The 14,714-nt window shown below is 39.6% G+C and overlaps 1 protein-coding gene across 2 annotated transcripts in view; it reads right to left on the bottom strand.

Moving 5' to 3' along the window:
• The window catches only part of Ldah (lipid droplet associated hydrolase), a 112,489-nt gene that overhangs the window by 10,111 nt on the left and 87,664 nt on the right, over positions 1 to 14,714 (bottom strand). For both annotated transcript variants that reach the window (XM_004839069.4, XM_004839068.4), the window contains one exon: positions 2,251 to 2,333. In XM_004839069.4, the coding sequence (XP_004839126.3) occupies positions 2,251 to 2,333 (83 nt within the window). The remainder of the gene's footprint in view (positions 1 to 2,250; positions 2,334 to 14,714) is intronic.

Here is a 14,714-nt window from a genome sequence, read left to right as displayed (position 1 = left end):
GTCAGCCTAGTAGACTCTTTCAGAATTCAAAAGGGTAATTTTCCTCAATAATATAACAAAAATCTCTTTTCATGTGACAGTGGAAAAATTAAAATTCAGAATTTGGAAATTAGAATTATAATTAGAATTTAGAACCAAAAGAATTAGAATTTAGAATTAGAATTAGAATGTAGAAACCAAAAAAATTAGAATTAGAATTAGAATGTAGAACCAAAGCCTGCTGATTATAGTAAGTCAGTTTTCCAAAGGGAAGAGAGAATCAGAAGGCCTTTTCATGATGCAGTAGAAAGACTATTTTTAGACTAACTTTCCTGTGGGTTCCTGGCTAGATGAGACAAACATACATTTTCATAACTGTTTTATGTTGAGTAACTGAGACAGGTGTAATGACATTTGTAAGAATGCGTGTTTCCAAAATTCCTCATTCTGGATAGCCCTGGGTAGGTATGATGTTTCTGAATGGCTTTGTTTGGTGGGAAACGTCATAGAGTAGCTATGACCAGAATATCTAAAATAGGAACATTTCTAATCTCAGGAACTGTTTTTCAAGCTTGACTAATTATCAGGGATTTTTGAAGGCAGCAGGCAATGCCCACACTCTTCCTTGAGCTACGTGCCTTGCTAACTTTCCTTATTTTCTTAAGCTGACTGGGACATATTATGTTGATTCAACTTTTATCAATATTAAATTACAGCATGTTTCCTTTTTTTATTATGGAAACAAAAAGTTGCAATAAACTTCCTTTCTCTCTGTATCTTGTTTCACTGAGAAACTGGAATTGTATTATTTGAGTGGAGCGATCCAATCTGGCTGGTAGAAAGCATAATCAATGCACTGCAAGGTAGCTGTGTACCATTAAATTCAACAGTGGTTTGTTTCTCCAAATTCTCTAAGTACATTTAATGCTCTTAGGAACAAAACTATTCCCAGAATTGGAAAAGTTTATTCCTGGGACTGTGTGTTAATATTAACCTTGAAATGCCTGCCATCTACCATTATACCTTGTATTTTGCCCATAAAAGTTTCAGTAAACTTACAGACCTGACAGAGTTACTAGGAACAGACCTTCACAGGCGATGATTACACTTGCATATGGATCTAACTTAGCACAGGAGTGCTTTGACCTCTTGTTGAGTACAACATACAAACAGAATCCAGAAGTGACGAGCATTTTACTGCACTGGCTTCCCCAGGCGCTAAGAGGGGCTCTAACGCTTGACGGGTCTGGTCACTCAGCAAGTGTGAATTCTGGAAGCGACCATCTTCCAGTCTTATTATTAACTGGGAGTGGAATTGTTTTTATGAACTTCCAAGCTGGAGAACTTAAAGGCATTCTGAGGCAGACTCACATAATTTTACTGAAAAAGAAAATTGTATTTTCACACCCCCCAGTGTCTGGAAGTAGTTGAGAGTCCTTGGGAAAGAGTTCTCTGGAGGCCCCAGCCTTCTCCAGCAAGGGAGGGCTTCCTTCTGGCTCAGATCTCCTATCTACAGACAACTGCCGTTTAAGAAACACAATGACTACTGTGGCCAGAAGACAAACACAGACGGGCATTTCCAAAGTCCTCTCTGAGGGAATGTTTTCAATACTGTATTCTGAAAATATTTTTAAAAGAAGTTATACATTTCTTGCTTTAAGAAATTATATTGAGAGGTCATAGAAATGTAAAGTAGCAGTGCAGGTAAGTCGGAGTCCAGTGACTGGAAGTGACGAAGAGATTCTAACTCAGCAGGTAAACTAAGAGCGCACCTGCAGACTGTGGGCTCTTTGCGCCCTGTAAGAGAAGGCTGCCAGGCAGGGATTATTTTATCACACTTAGGTGTATTAAGTATTTATAGGCGTAACTCAAATGCTGAATATTTCAGAAAACTACTCTGTGTCAGCAAAACAGTCCTGCTCCAACTGACAGCAAGTAAGAGGCCCATGAGTCATCGGGTCATATGTAATGTTAGTTACTTTTGACTGTTTTATTTATGGTTCAATATAACTCCTTTGCTCTGTACATATTATTGAGACTTCTCAGTACAATATACTGTCAAAATAGAAAAGTATTAATTCTAAAAAATAAATTCAATGAAACAGCAAAATACACCTAACAATGTAATCAGCTTTTCTTACTCTATGCAACTTTCGAGGGTAACATTAATTTGAAGTGGAACTAGACGGTAAATCTATAAACCCATGAGATCTTACAGGCTTTAACCAATTTCTGTCCACCTCCTTCACTGCTTGCAGCCCTAGAGATTACCTTAGATAAATGTTCCTTTATAATGTCATCATCTCTCTTCACAATGGTCATCATTTCTTGGGCCCCAAGGTAGGCAGCATTAGCTATATTTAAAAAACAAAGAAGGCAACCATTCAGAATACTGAACAGACATGAACGTCACATTCATGTTGGTGCTCACATACTTCCCTTTCCTCTGTGCCAGTGCTGTCTGACACAGGACCCTGGAGAGCCATGTTCATACGCACACTCTGTGGGACAAGAGCATGTCCTGAAGGAACCTTCTATCTCGCTGGCTTCTCCATCACACATCCACATCAGGTACTCTTCTGAGCTATTTTTTTTCTTGGCAATCTCCTTTCTAGGATCCTGAGACCTTCTGCTCTGTCCTAGACTACAGGCAATTTAGTTTCTCTTGGTTGGCTTTTTGGGTCGTTCCCACTGCTTTTTTTGGTACCAGGGATCGAACTCTGGACTTCGCGCTTGCGAGGCAGGTGCTGGAACCAGTGAGTTAAATCCCCGGCCCTACTAGTGTTTGTTTTGTTGGGTTTTTTTGGTACCGGGGATTGAACTCAGGACCTTGCACTTGCGAGGCAGGCAGCGGAACCACTGAGCTAAATCCCCAGACCCCCTCTGCTTTTTAAGTCAAACTAATTAGCTCTTTCACATTTATTCATTCAAAATTAAGATTACTGAGCAGCTACTATTACGCCAGACATTGCTCAAGGCACTGGAGATATGGCAATGGACAGGATAGAAAAACTACCTGCTATGATGGAATTTATGGTAAGAGAGTGCTGTGAAGAAAGCTAAGCTAAGCAGGTAGATGGCGCAGTGCAGTGGTGGCCGATTTCATGTAAATGCACGGAAAGACTTCTCTGATAAAGGGAGGGGAGGGGCCATGCAGACACCCGGGTCAGAAGCAGTGCAGCGGAGAACACAGGGCAGGCACCTGCTGTCTGAGGACTCAGGAAAAGCCTTGTGGCATGGAGGATGAAGCGGGAAGGGAAACAGGGTGAAGGAGAGGCTGGTCGGTGAGTCCTTTGCAGTGGCTGGCACATGGTGCCCTGTGAGGCTTTGGGCACCGGTCTTGATGATTAAGGAAAACTGCACTAGAGCAAGATTTTCTGGAGTCTTTGCATGTACGAGAAAGATTTCTTTTAACCTTTAGACATGACCAATATTTGGCTGGCCAGAGAACTGCAATTTGAAAATCATTTTCCCTAAGAATGTAGAAGACAGTGCTCTCCTGACGTGAAATACAGTATCTGCTTTAATGATAAGAAGCTCTGTTTCGACTTGAGTTTCCCTCTTTGTAGGGCACGTGTGTGTATGCAACTCTGGAAACTTTACACATCTGCCATTTCTGATGATTTAGATATCTTCTGATGAAGCGCCTTGATGTGGGTCTTGTCCAGTTTATTGTATTCTTTAGTTCTGGGAGCTCTTCCGGTCGTGTTGAAAACAGCTTCTTCTTGGTTTTCATTGTTCTCAGTTACTTGGTTTTACCTTTCTTGTTCTAAAATTTACCTTTTCAGAGGCACTGTCTTACTTCTTCTCTGGTCACCTCAGCTTTGCCTCTCACCCCTTCTAGTAAAGTCTTCATTTTGGTCACATGTGTAACTTGCCTGGGGCTGTTCCGGCCTCTGAACACGCCTCTTCCGCAGCACACTGCTCTTGGATTTACCAGCACGCTTTCTGATCTGGGAGGGCAGTACGCAGTGCAGAGGTTCTCTTCTCTGACTGCCTCCATTTACTCTGAGCTCGTTGCTTCTGTACTTCTCTCAAACCCCTTCACCGTGGAGGCTTTCCCTACGTATCTGCTGCGCCTCGGCTGTTCATTCACTTTTACATGAACGCAGGGAAAGCTCTGAGGGGAGCCAGCGGCACCACCATGTGGGAGGTGAGAAGGGCCGAGAGCCAGTGAGCAGTGGGCGCTCCCGTGTTCGCGGACGCCTTCTCAATCTCGCCCTTCCTTCTCAGGCTGGAGCGTGAGCCTCAAGGGCTCAGGGCTCCTCGGGGGAGACAGGTGCCATCTTCCAAACCAGTGTGATTGGTGCCCAGGAGCTTCGGCGCCTGCCCCGCCCCACACAGTTGCCACTAGCCACACGTGCTATCACTGTGCAGTCACTGTGACCGAGGGACTGACTTTTGATGGAAGCGCGAGTGAGTCCCAACTGCAGCATGTGACTGGTGGCGCTGCGTGAGGCAGTGAGGACCGGAGCTCTGACTGCTCACCAGCTGCCCAGCCCTGCCAGTCTTTCCTGCCATTTCACCGGGGCTTCCTGTCAGCTAAGGGGCTCTCATCCTCTCATGACCCTAAATGCTCCCTGTGATATCTCTTACCAGATACTAGAATGAAATGAAGGCAGGTATTTGTGATTAATTTAGCCCTTTACAAAGTAAAGTGTCTCTACCTTTTTTTTAGCAATACTTTTTACTAATTTCTTCAATTTCATAAGTCTAAAAAAATGCCTTTACTAGTTTAACTGGTTTCTTTGTTCATAGAGGAGCGCTTACTATGACCCAGGCACAAAGTGAACAAAAGCGATGATCCCTACCTGCACAGAACTCACAGCCCAGTGGTTTTTAGTGTATTTTATACTACGTACATCATAACAAGCAGCCTCTTCCATTCAAATAGCTTAACTATAGCTATTACACAAGAGGTGAGATTTTTATCATTCATTTCTGATACTAGCATAAATGTAGACAAGGAGTAAATATTCTTCTATATGTGCTACTTTCTTGGCTTAATCTCCTAAATCAAGACAGGACATTTGGTCACACCTGTACATTAAGAATGTGAAGCAGAAGCTTCTACATTGTTGGTCCACAGTGAGAGCTATTTTTGTTTCACTATAATAGAACCCAAGGCATTTATTATCACCACAGCAATTATGATTACAGCAACAGGGATTGGGCTAATAAATTATGGCCTATCCATTCAATGAACTCAACATATAACCTACTGAGACTATAAAATGCCCATTACATATATAAGAATAATAGTACCTACAAAACAATGCAGCATGGCCCACTGTTATAAAAACAGGTGAGTATGTGGTACAGATAGACATGAAAAGACGAACAATAAAATAGCAGCAGCGATGAACTCTGGTGGGTGGGATCCCAGCTCATTTGCTGGTCCTGTCTTCTCTTCTCCCATTCCTTTCCTTTCCAAGTGGCTGACAGTGTTTCTTGTCTTGTACAATAACAATTCGCTGCTCTCTGCAGCGGTCCATCAGATTTTCCTTATTCTATCACTTTATCCCCATATATCCAAACACACCCAACAACTCGTCCCTTCCTTCCCTCCACCGGCGGAGTCTTCCACTCTCCCGGTCCAGTCTTGGAATGGTTGCTCTCCAGGCCGCTGAATAGCTGTCATCCTTGGACTTCCCTTTGCCACTTCTCTGGACTGCATTTCCTGTTTTATGGATTCTAGCCATGACTCTCTTTCTCAGTTTATTCCTTTTACTGAAGCACATTTTCCAGTAACTAATAAAAAGGTATGTGGAAGTTAGATATTATGCATATTTACACATCTAGTTTTTCTTTTTTCACATGGATTCCACTTAGGAAGTATACAGAATTTTAAGCTGAAAATGGCCAACCCTCCAAATGGAGTATCTGCCAGTATCTAAAGTTAGTGACTCCAGTCCTAGTTTTTTGGCATGTAACTACTTTCAACCCTATCCTATCCTACCCCGTCCGCTTACCCTCAAACCCAGCAACTCTTAGTACCTTCACTTTCACTCCAGAAGTCTCATGTTCTATAAGGATGTGACCTAGAATAATTTTTTTGTAATTGATTGGGCAGTACACCCAGGAGGCTCTTTCACTGCCTGAACTCATCAACTTCATTTTTGGATGTTTTTCTTTTATTATGTCTTTGATAATTTCTTCTGTTTTCTAACTTTTCTTTCTGCTAGAAATTAGACCTCTTGGACTGATCCTTTAAGTCATATTTTTTCTATAGTCCTTTTCTTTTTCTACTTGTATACTTTCTAGCAGACTGCTTCAACTGCCTTTTAGCCTTCTATGACGTTTTTATTTTGGCTGTCAAAATTTGAGTTTCAGGAAACACATTCTTACTCCCTTTCCTTTTTCATAGTATTCTGTTCCTTGTGTTACAGACACTGTGTAAGATTCCTGAAATTAGAGGGCTTCTGTTTTCAGATAAGGTGGTTCCCTCATCCTGTTTTTTCCTGTTCATTGCATTATTCATTTCCCATGAGTCTTCCTCTTCACCTGGCCTACATTTCTGATTTAGACTCTCTTATCAGGGGAAATGTCTGATTTACTTGCATTACATGAAGCAATGTACTCTAAAAGCAACACCTGATATCCTTTACCTGTATTTGTTAGCTGTAAACTCATGAAGAAAATCTGTCCTACTGATTTGAAAAGGGTTCATTTAAGATATTTGTCAGGGAAACACCATGTTTTCCTACTTGGATAGGCTTTTGTTTTGTTTTTGACCACCTGGACTTCCGTATCCTACCGGCACCCCCCCGAAAACATAAGAGCTACAAGATTCAGGAAATTCAGTAACAGCCATACTGCACTGGAGAGGTGAGGAGTGGATGGCTTCCCATCAGGACCTGCTGCAGCAGGACAGAAGGTGGCCACTTGGACTGCATGGAGAGAGTAGAGACAGTCCACCATGTGGAAGAAGACATGTGCAATGCATAGGACAGAGAGTGGTATCCAGAGAATATTTTAAAACTTCTACAAATCAGTAAGAAAAAGTCACATAGCCAAACCTTAAAATAGATAATAGACTTGAGCAGGAATTTCAGAAGTTAGTCAAATCCTTATGAAAAGGTACTCAACCTCATTTATTATCATGAACATGTAAATTTAAGTGTCTGAAACTTTCCCAATATGATATGTGCTAGAGTGCCAAATGGGATCACAGATAGATTGACAGCCATAAGAAATAGTCAATTATTCCTCACAAGCGCAAGGATCTGAGTTCGATCCCCGGTACCAAAAAAAAAAGAACACAAGAACAGAAATGGTCAATTATTTATGTGCTTTTTCCCTTTATAGAGGAAAAGCATTATCAAAGTAAAAAAATAAAATGTAAAATTTAAGAACAAATGATCTTAATACACTAAAATATATTTAACACACACACACACACACGCACACACGCACACACACACACACACACACTACCACTATGTAAATACCAGACTGAACAAAACTGAAAAACAAAACAAGAAGCCCGGCCTGGTGGCACATGCCTGAAGCTGAGGCAGAAAGGGCACAAGTCTGAGGCCAGCCTGGGCAATTTAATGACTGAGCAAGACCCTGGCTCAGAATGAAAATAAAAGAAGAGCTGTGGGCATCGTTCAGCATGGAGGCTATAGCTTCACCGACCGGTACTACAAACAGAGAATCCCAAGTGCTGGGAAAGTGGAGTGACATAACCTCATACACTGATGGTGGGAGTGCAAATTGGTATAATCACTTTGGAAACAATTTGGAACTATTTTGTGAGGTTGAACACAGGAACCTCACACTTCCTCTTTTAGATAAAATCCCAGCAGAAATTCACACATCAGTTTACTGACAGGCAAACACAAAAATGTTCTCAACAGGATCTTTTGTTTTTTAAAATTTTTATCATCGTCATCATCGTCGTCATCATCATCGGTCTGTAGTACCACCTGATGATGATGATGGTGATGATGATGATGATGATGATGATGATCATCATCATCATCATCAGGTGGTACTACAGACGATCATGATCATGATCATGATCATGATCATCATCATCAGGTGGTACTACAGACCAAATCCAGGGCCTCAGGCATACCAGGCAAGCACTCTACCATTGAGCTTTGACAGTATTAATTTTAATAGTTCCAAGTTGGAAACAAGTCAAATACCATCAAGAGTAGAATGAATATACAGAAGTATGTTCATCTAGTGACAAAGTGGAGCACAGCGATGGTGAACCCTTTAGGGCTTCCATGACACAGTCCGTTGGGGCACAAATGTCACTGCCACTGGTACAGAGTTACAGTGATGAACAGAATTAAAGCGGCATGCAGCAGCATGGAAGAACACTGCAAATCCAATGAACTACACTAGATAACTCCAGTGGTGTAAAATTCAAAACCAGACAACACTAAGTAACATGGCTAGGTGTCAACACCGAGGTACATGAGGGACGGCACAGGAGGCACTGGCAGGGGTCTGAAGGCGGCTTCTATGGTGACTCCTGTGTGGGTGGCTAATGGAAATCTGCACTGTGACAATTCATGGATCTACACATCTATGCTTTAAGCATTTTTCTGTGATTCTTAAATTAGAAAACATTTAAAAATTCAAATAGTTTTTAAGGAGTCTTATATTTCTAAGAATAAAACATTCATCAGGGAATGTACCCCATTCCACCTTCCTACTCTTACCTATTTTTTCCTGATAATTTCCCATCTAAGTATACTTTATTTTTAAACTAGAATACAGATTCTTTTCTAGTAATTATTCTGAGGAAGCCATCAGTGTCATTCCTCAGAAATGCTCAAAACGCAATACAGTGGTAAGAAATAATAATACCAAATAGAAGTGTAATTTCCTAAGTGGAAAACACATTTCTCTTGGCAATGACTGTCAAGAGCATTCCTGGAAACCAAGCAGAATTCAGAGTTTTAAGCACCAAAGTCAAGGAAATGTCTAGTACCAGGAGTAATGGAAACAAAAACATGAAGCAAAGAGAAATGATTTAGAAGAATGCTAATTGTTTACTTTTGCTTCATTACAAATAAAATGTAGTGGGGGAAAAAAAAGAACTCAACCAACAGCCTAATACTCTTGCTACCACCATCACTGAAATCAGCTCAATGTTCAAATGTTACTGTGGAACTTCAACTTACAGAAGGGCTAAAAGGTTTGAAATGGCTGAATGAGGGAGGACTAACTGTGAGAGAATTAATCTTACAGTTCAAATGTTACCACTGAGTTCTCCAAGTGTACATCATCTACAACGGAGACTGCCTTCTGCTCAAGCCTGTTGCCTATCTCAATGCCATTTTGTCAGTCTGGAAAATCCCCAAGTCATCTTCAGGTCCAAGCTCATTTACCTTCTCCTCCATTACTTCCCTAGTTAGAACTGATCTCTCCTCCTAAGTGCCATAGTGCCCGGTGTCCACTGTTATGACAGTCCTTACTGTGGTATATTGAAAGTCTTCACATCTCTCTCTCCTAGTGCACTACAAATAAAGGGAAGGAGCTATATTTCATTCACTGTTCTCTCTAGTGACTGCTCGGTTCATAGCATGTGTTTATAAGAAAGGGTTGCTAAATGAAATAAATGAGAAGGAACTGAGGAAGGGGGATGCTTGGCTAACGTTTCCGGAGGGGTGGGGAGGAAAAGCATGCCACCTCATTTAAAGCAGTCCAGGAGCTGACATCACATGGAGGACGGAAGGGGATGAGGCACAATGACACTGTTAAGCCAAGATGGCAGGTGCTGACAAAAAGTGGGATGAATTAACTGAGACCAGCCAGACACAGGGCTACACGAGCACTAGCTATTGCATCCAGGATGCAAGTAAAACTACATACAACTAACTATCAAGGATTAAAGAAGATCCATGAATAGCTTTCGTTATAAAATTATTACAAATTTTATGAGTGCAAGTTTATAATACATAATGATCGCATTCACTGCAGGGAGTTTGTGTAAGTACATAACACATCTCAATTCTTTTTATATGCCCTTCCCCACCCCTCTCTCCATCTTTTGAGCTCCTTTTCCTTTTGCAAAACATTATCTCCCTATTATCTTTTTTTGCTATTTATATTTTGGATTTCTCATAAAAGAGAAACCATGAAGTATTTAAGCCATGAGTCTGATTTATTTCACTTAACATTATGGTCTCAAGGTACATCCATTTTCCTACAAATGACTCAAATTTATCCTTCTTTATAGCAGAGTACTCCTCTATTGTGTATAAATATATATATTTTTATCCATTTATCTGTTGATGGAGATGCAGGCTACTTCCAAGACTTAGCCTTTGTAGTGGTGCTGCTATAAACATAGGTATGCAGGTATCACTGTAATACGTCTTTAACTCTTTCAGAGAGATACTGAGAAAGGGAAGAGCTAGGTTGAGGAGAATTTCTAGTATTCTGAGGACTCTCCATACTGATTTCTATAGTGGTGGTACTAGTTTACACTTCCTTAGAAAAAAATAGATATTCATAGGACCTTTCAATTCTAAACCAAAAAGTAGTTATCCTAGTACCATACCTAATCCCTTACCATAAAAATACTGACCACAAAAATTTTTTCCTCTATTCTTAAACTTTTGGCTGAACTTTGATCATTAAGAGCTGCAGCTGGGTTTTATAAATGGATTTTTTCAAGCTTCTCATATAAAGGGGAGAATAGGTAACTCGAGAATCTGGTTTCTTCTCTCCAAAAAATTATTCTGGGGTTGAGTTAAAAATAAATGAAGAGGAATTTGTGATTCCTTATTGAAGCTTGTATTGTGAGCACATTAAATGGTTCAGTGCATTTTATATCACTGTAGATGTATAAAAAGCTATTTCCATATTGTTTAAGGAAAGACTATGAAACTTTCTCTTACAGGAATGTATTCAACAAAGTAATGTAAGCTGCCAGGAATTCCCTATGTCTCTGTGTTGTGTTTTTGTAGTTATGTAACAGAAAGAAACTAAAACATCAATTTAGCCTAATGAAAAGAACTTAGAATATTTTAAAAAGTTAATTACTTGACCTATGATATTGTTGAGCTAAAATATATTTTCTTTTAGCTTTGATCAGAAAATCCAATTTAGCTGTCTCAGTGGAAAGTTTTTTTCTCATGAAATGGAAGAACATCTACTGTAAAGAAAATATATAGTAGCAAACATTCCAGAATTAAAATTAGGGGGAAAATCCATGTATATTTTAAAAAAATAATACTTAGAACAATCTAATTATACAAATTACACTAAAAAACACTGCAGTGATGTTTATAACATATGCTAATTGAGTGGGGCTGCTCCTCTCTGAGTGCTCAGCAGGAAATGGTATCTTACTCCTTCACAGTGGAGGAGAATACTGATGCTACCAAACTCTGGCCTACAGGCAGGGATACACCGTTTCTACCAGGCGCAGCAACATTTGAAATACTTGACTGCTTTGATTCCTTGAATTTTTCAGAGCTTACAGCAACAACAACAACAAAAAAATGTGTGTATAAACTAAGGATACAGAGAAACAGTTTCTATCCAGATAGGGCAGGATTTATTATCCACTTCTTGGACTAGAGAACTTCCTCCATTTGTTTCTGTAAGATTTCTACTGAAGCACAGACATTACATAATATCCAAACACCGCAAGGCCTCCTTCGAGTCAAGCTGGGAAGGTAAAGGTCATGGCTCAGAAGAGCACACTAATCCCTGCAAAGGGTAGCTCTTCCTCCACCAGCACTGCTCTCTCAACAGGGACCTTCTTCCACTTGGAAGCAAGGTAGGAGGAGTCACCTGAAGGATGGCCAGAGCACCTGGGCAAAGGCTGCTTCTGTGACAGTTGCTGCAGAGGAGGCTAGGTGGGACTGCAGATCCAGAGGGGAGGTGGGAAGAGCCAGAGGTTTGAGATGCTTGGTTAAGGATCACTACTGGCAGACTGAGTTAAGTATCCAAGTAGAGAATGACTCAAGAATCCAAAGAAGACAGACAGGTCCTCTCTCTCTTTACACAGAGTTACACAGACTGGGCAGGTATTTGGCAAAACAGAGACTACTGAAGCAAACGTGACTGGGGATATCAGGAGGCTGGACCTACAGGCAAGGGATTGGAAGACCAGAGAAGAAAAGGATGTTAGAAATCAGAGGGCTGTTTTCCAAGTTTGCAAGTTGGTTGTTGGGAACAAAGATGAAGAAAGTTCAGTCTGGCTTACAGGTTTTGCATATGATATAACTAATATGGCTGTGTGAAATTATCATTTGACTATATGTCATATGTATTATATATTCACTAAACTGTGCTTTTAGTTTTTTTGTTTTGTTTAGTTCTTATTTTTTCCTTCTTTCTTTCCCTCCTGTCTTCTTCACCAGTTTTCCAAAGTTTGGGTAATCATCCTATGCCCTTTAGCCTTGCTTCTGATCTTTCTCTTCCTTTATTTCTCTATTTTTTCCTCTTATCCCTTTTAAATTTTTTCCCCTGAGAGTAAAATCACTCTATCGAGGGGATATTTATTGTATATAATTTTCTGATGTTTTAATTTTGTTATAGCTATAAAATCTTGTACCTATCATTAAAGGTGGCAAATTAACAGTTACCACAGTTTGTCATTTTCTAGACTGTGTTTGATGTTACCATCATTACTGACTGTACTACTTTAGGCAAGGTGAAATAGTTGCTGTGATCAGATGTGCTTTCTTGTGTGCCAATACCAAAATTCTCTGGGGGTCATAAACAATACCATAGTCCAAGTACCAAAGAACTGGGAGCTAGGCCAAACAGGCAGCAAACTCTTTTCCCTAATAAAATGAAGAGGCAGGATCTTGGGATAGAATCAAAAACCAAAAGCCAACTACATCTACAAAACATTTCTGAAAAGTAGTCATTTCCTAAAGAGGTCTTGATACTAGTAATAAAGGTATCTACTATAAGCAATTTATAAGCATCAATGCAGAAAACAAATATAAAAGAAAAAAGAAAATGAGAATACATGAAAGCAAGAACCAATTCCAGGCCTCCAGCTTGCCCAAGGCAAATCCAGGGGGCATGGAGGTGGAAGAAATCAAAAGTCACCCAGCTGAACTTTCTGAAATGGTAGCAGTGGAAATAACAAAACAGATGAGTGAATCTCTAGAATAAAACAAATTCTAAATAATTTGATAACTAAAGAAGTGATGACCATAATGAAGGACATGGTTAGTGAATCTAGAGTAGATATATATATATATATATAAAGAGAAACTTAGGAAAGTGATGGAAACCATGAAACTCAACACAGGAAAGAACTGGATTCCATAAAACAGATTCACACAGAAATCTAGGCGGTTAAAAATTTTATGGAAAGTATTCACAGCAGGATTAATCAATGTGAAAATAGAATATCACATCTAGAAGACAGGATCACCATTAGGGGTCATCAAATAAAAGATTTCTTAATAACAGCAAGAGATCATGAAAAATAAATCCAGCAGCTGGTAGATGATAAAAAGAAGAATAACACAAGATTAGCTGGAATCAATGAAAAATCAGAAGATAGCACAAAGGACATAAAAAACCTGTTCACAGAAGTAATACCAGGAAACTTCCCAAGCATGGAAAAATAATTTGACATACAGATAAGTGAACTACATCAAGGCAAATAACAGTGAAGATTCCAGAAATTCAACACAAGAAAAGAGTATTAAAAGCTGTTAGAGAAAAGAAACAATTCACCTATAAAGGAAAACTCATCAGAATGACAGCAGACTGCTCAACACAAATCATTAAGCCTAGGAGAGCTTGGCATGAAGTGTTTTAAGCCCTAAAAGAAAACAACCTCCAATCCACATTGGTGAATCCTGCAAAATTATCTTTCAAAACTGATAGACATAATAAGATACCTCTATAATAAACAACACCTGAAGAAATTCATGACTACCAAACAAGCACTCCAAAAAGTTCTGAAGGATATTTAGAAAAAGGCAATGAAGACAATTTCATGAATCCCAATAGAATGAATCAACCAGGCAAGGCAAGCAATTAAACAGAGGGGAAAGAAAGGGAACCAACAGTAGGAAAATAATATGACAAGCATAAGTCAATACATATCAATTATAACCATCAATGTTAATGGTCTCAATTCACCAATCAAAAGAAACAGACTGGCAGAATGAATCAGGAAACAAGATCCAACAATATGCTGCCTACAAGAAACACATTCAACTCAAAAATAAATTTACAGACTAAAAGTCAAAGGATGGAAAACAATACTCCATGCGACTGGAACCTGGAAAAAAGCTAGGGTAACTATTATATTTGCAAGCAAAGTGGATTTCAAGCCAAGACTGATCAGAGGAGACAAAGAAGGTCACTAAATATGTGTCAAGGAAACAATTCAAGAGGAAAAAATAACAATCATAAATATATATGCACCAAATACTAATGTATTCAACTATATAAGACAAATATTAATGGATATGAAAAATGAGATAAGCACTAAAACAATTGCAATGGAGGACCTCAATACCCCACTGTCAGGTCAGCTAGACAAAAAAAAAAAAAAAAAAATCAATAAAAAATATCAGAGCTGGGCTGGGGATTTAGCTTATTGACACTACGCTTGCCTGGCAAGTGAGAGGTCCTGAGTTTGATTCCCAGTACCAAAAAAAAAAAGAAAGAAAAAGAAATAGAGATGAAGTAAACCAGTCTTCCACCTCACAGGAAGAGAATACACATTCTTCTCAGCTGCACATGGAACTTTCTTCAAAACAGACCACATACTAGCTCAT

The sequence above is a fragment of the Heterocephalus glaber genome, unplaced genomic scaffold, assembly GCF_053883595.1.
Source record: "Heterocephalus glaber isolate CG9 unplaced genomic scaffold, H.glaber_assembly_v1.0 deba00001457, whole genome shotgun sequence".
In the NCBI taxonomy this organism is placed as follows: domain Eukaryota; kingdom Metazoa; phylum Chordata; class Mammalia; order Rodentia; family Bathyergidae; genus Heterocephalus; species Heterocephalus glaber.
Note: the sequence above shows the minus strand (reverse complement) of the source record. Positions and strands in the feature narration are given on the sequence as shown.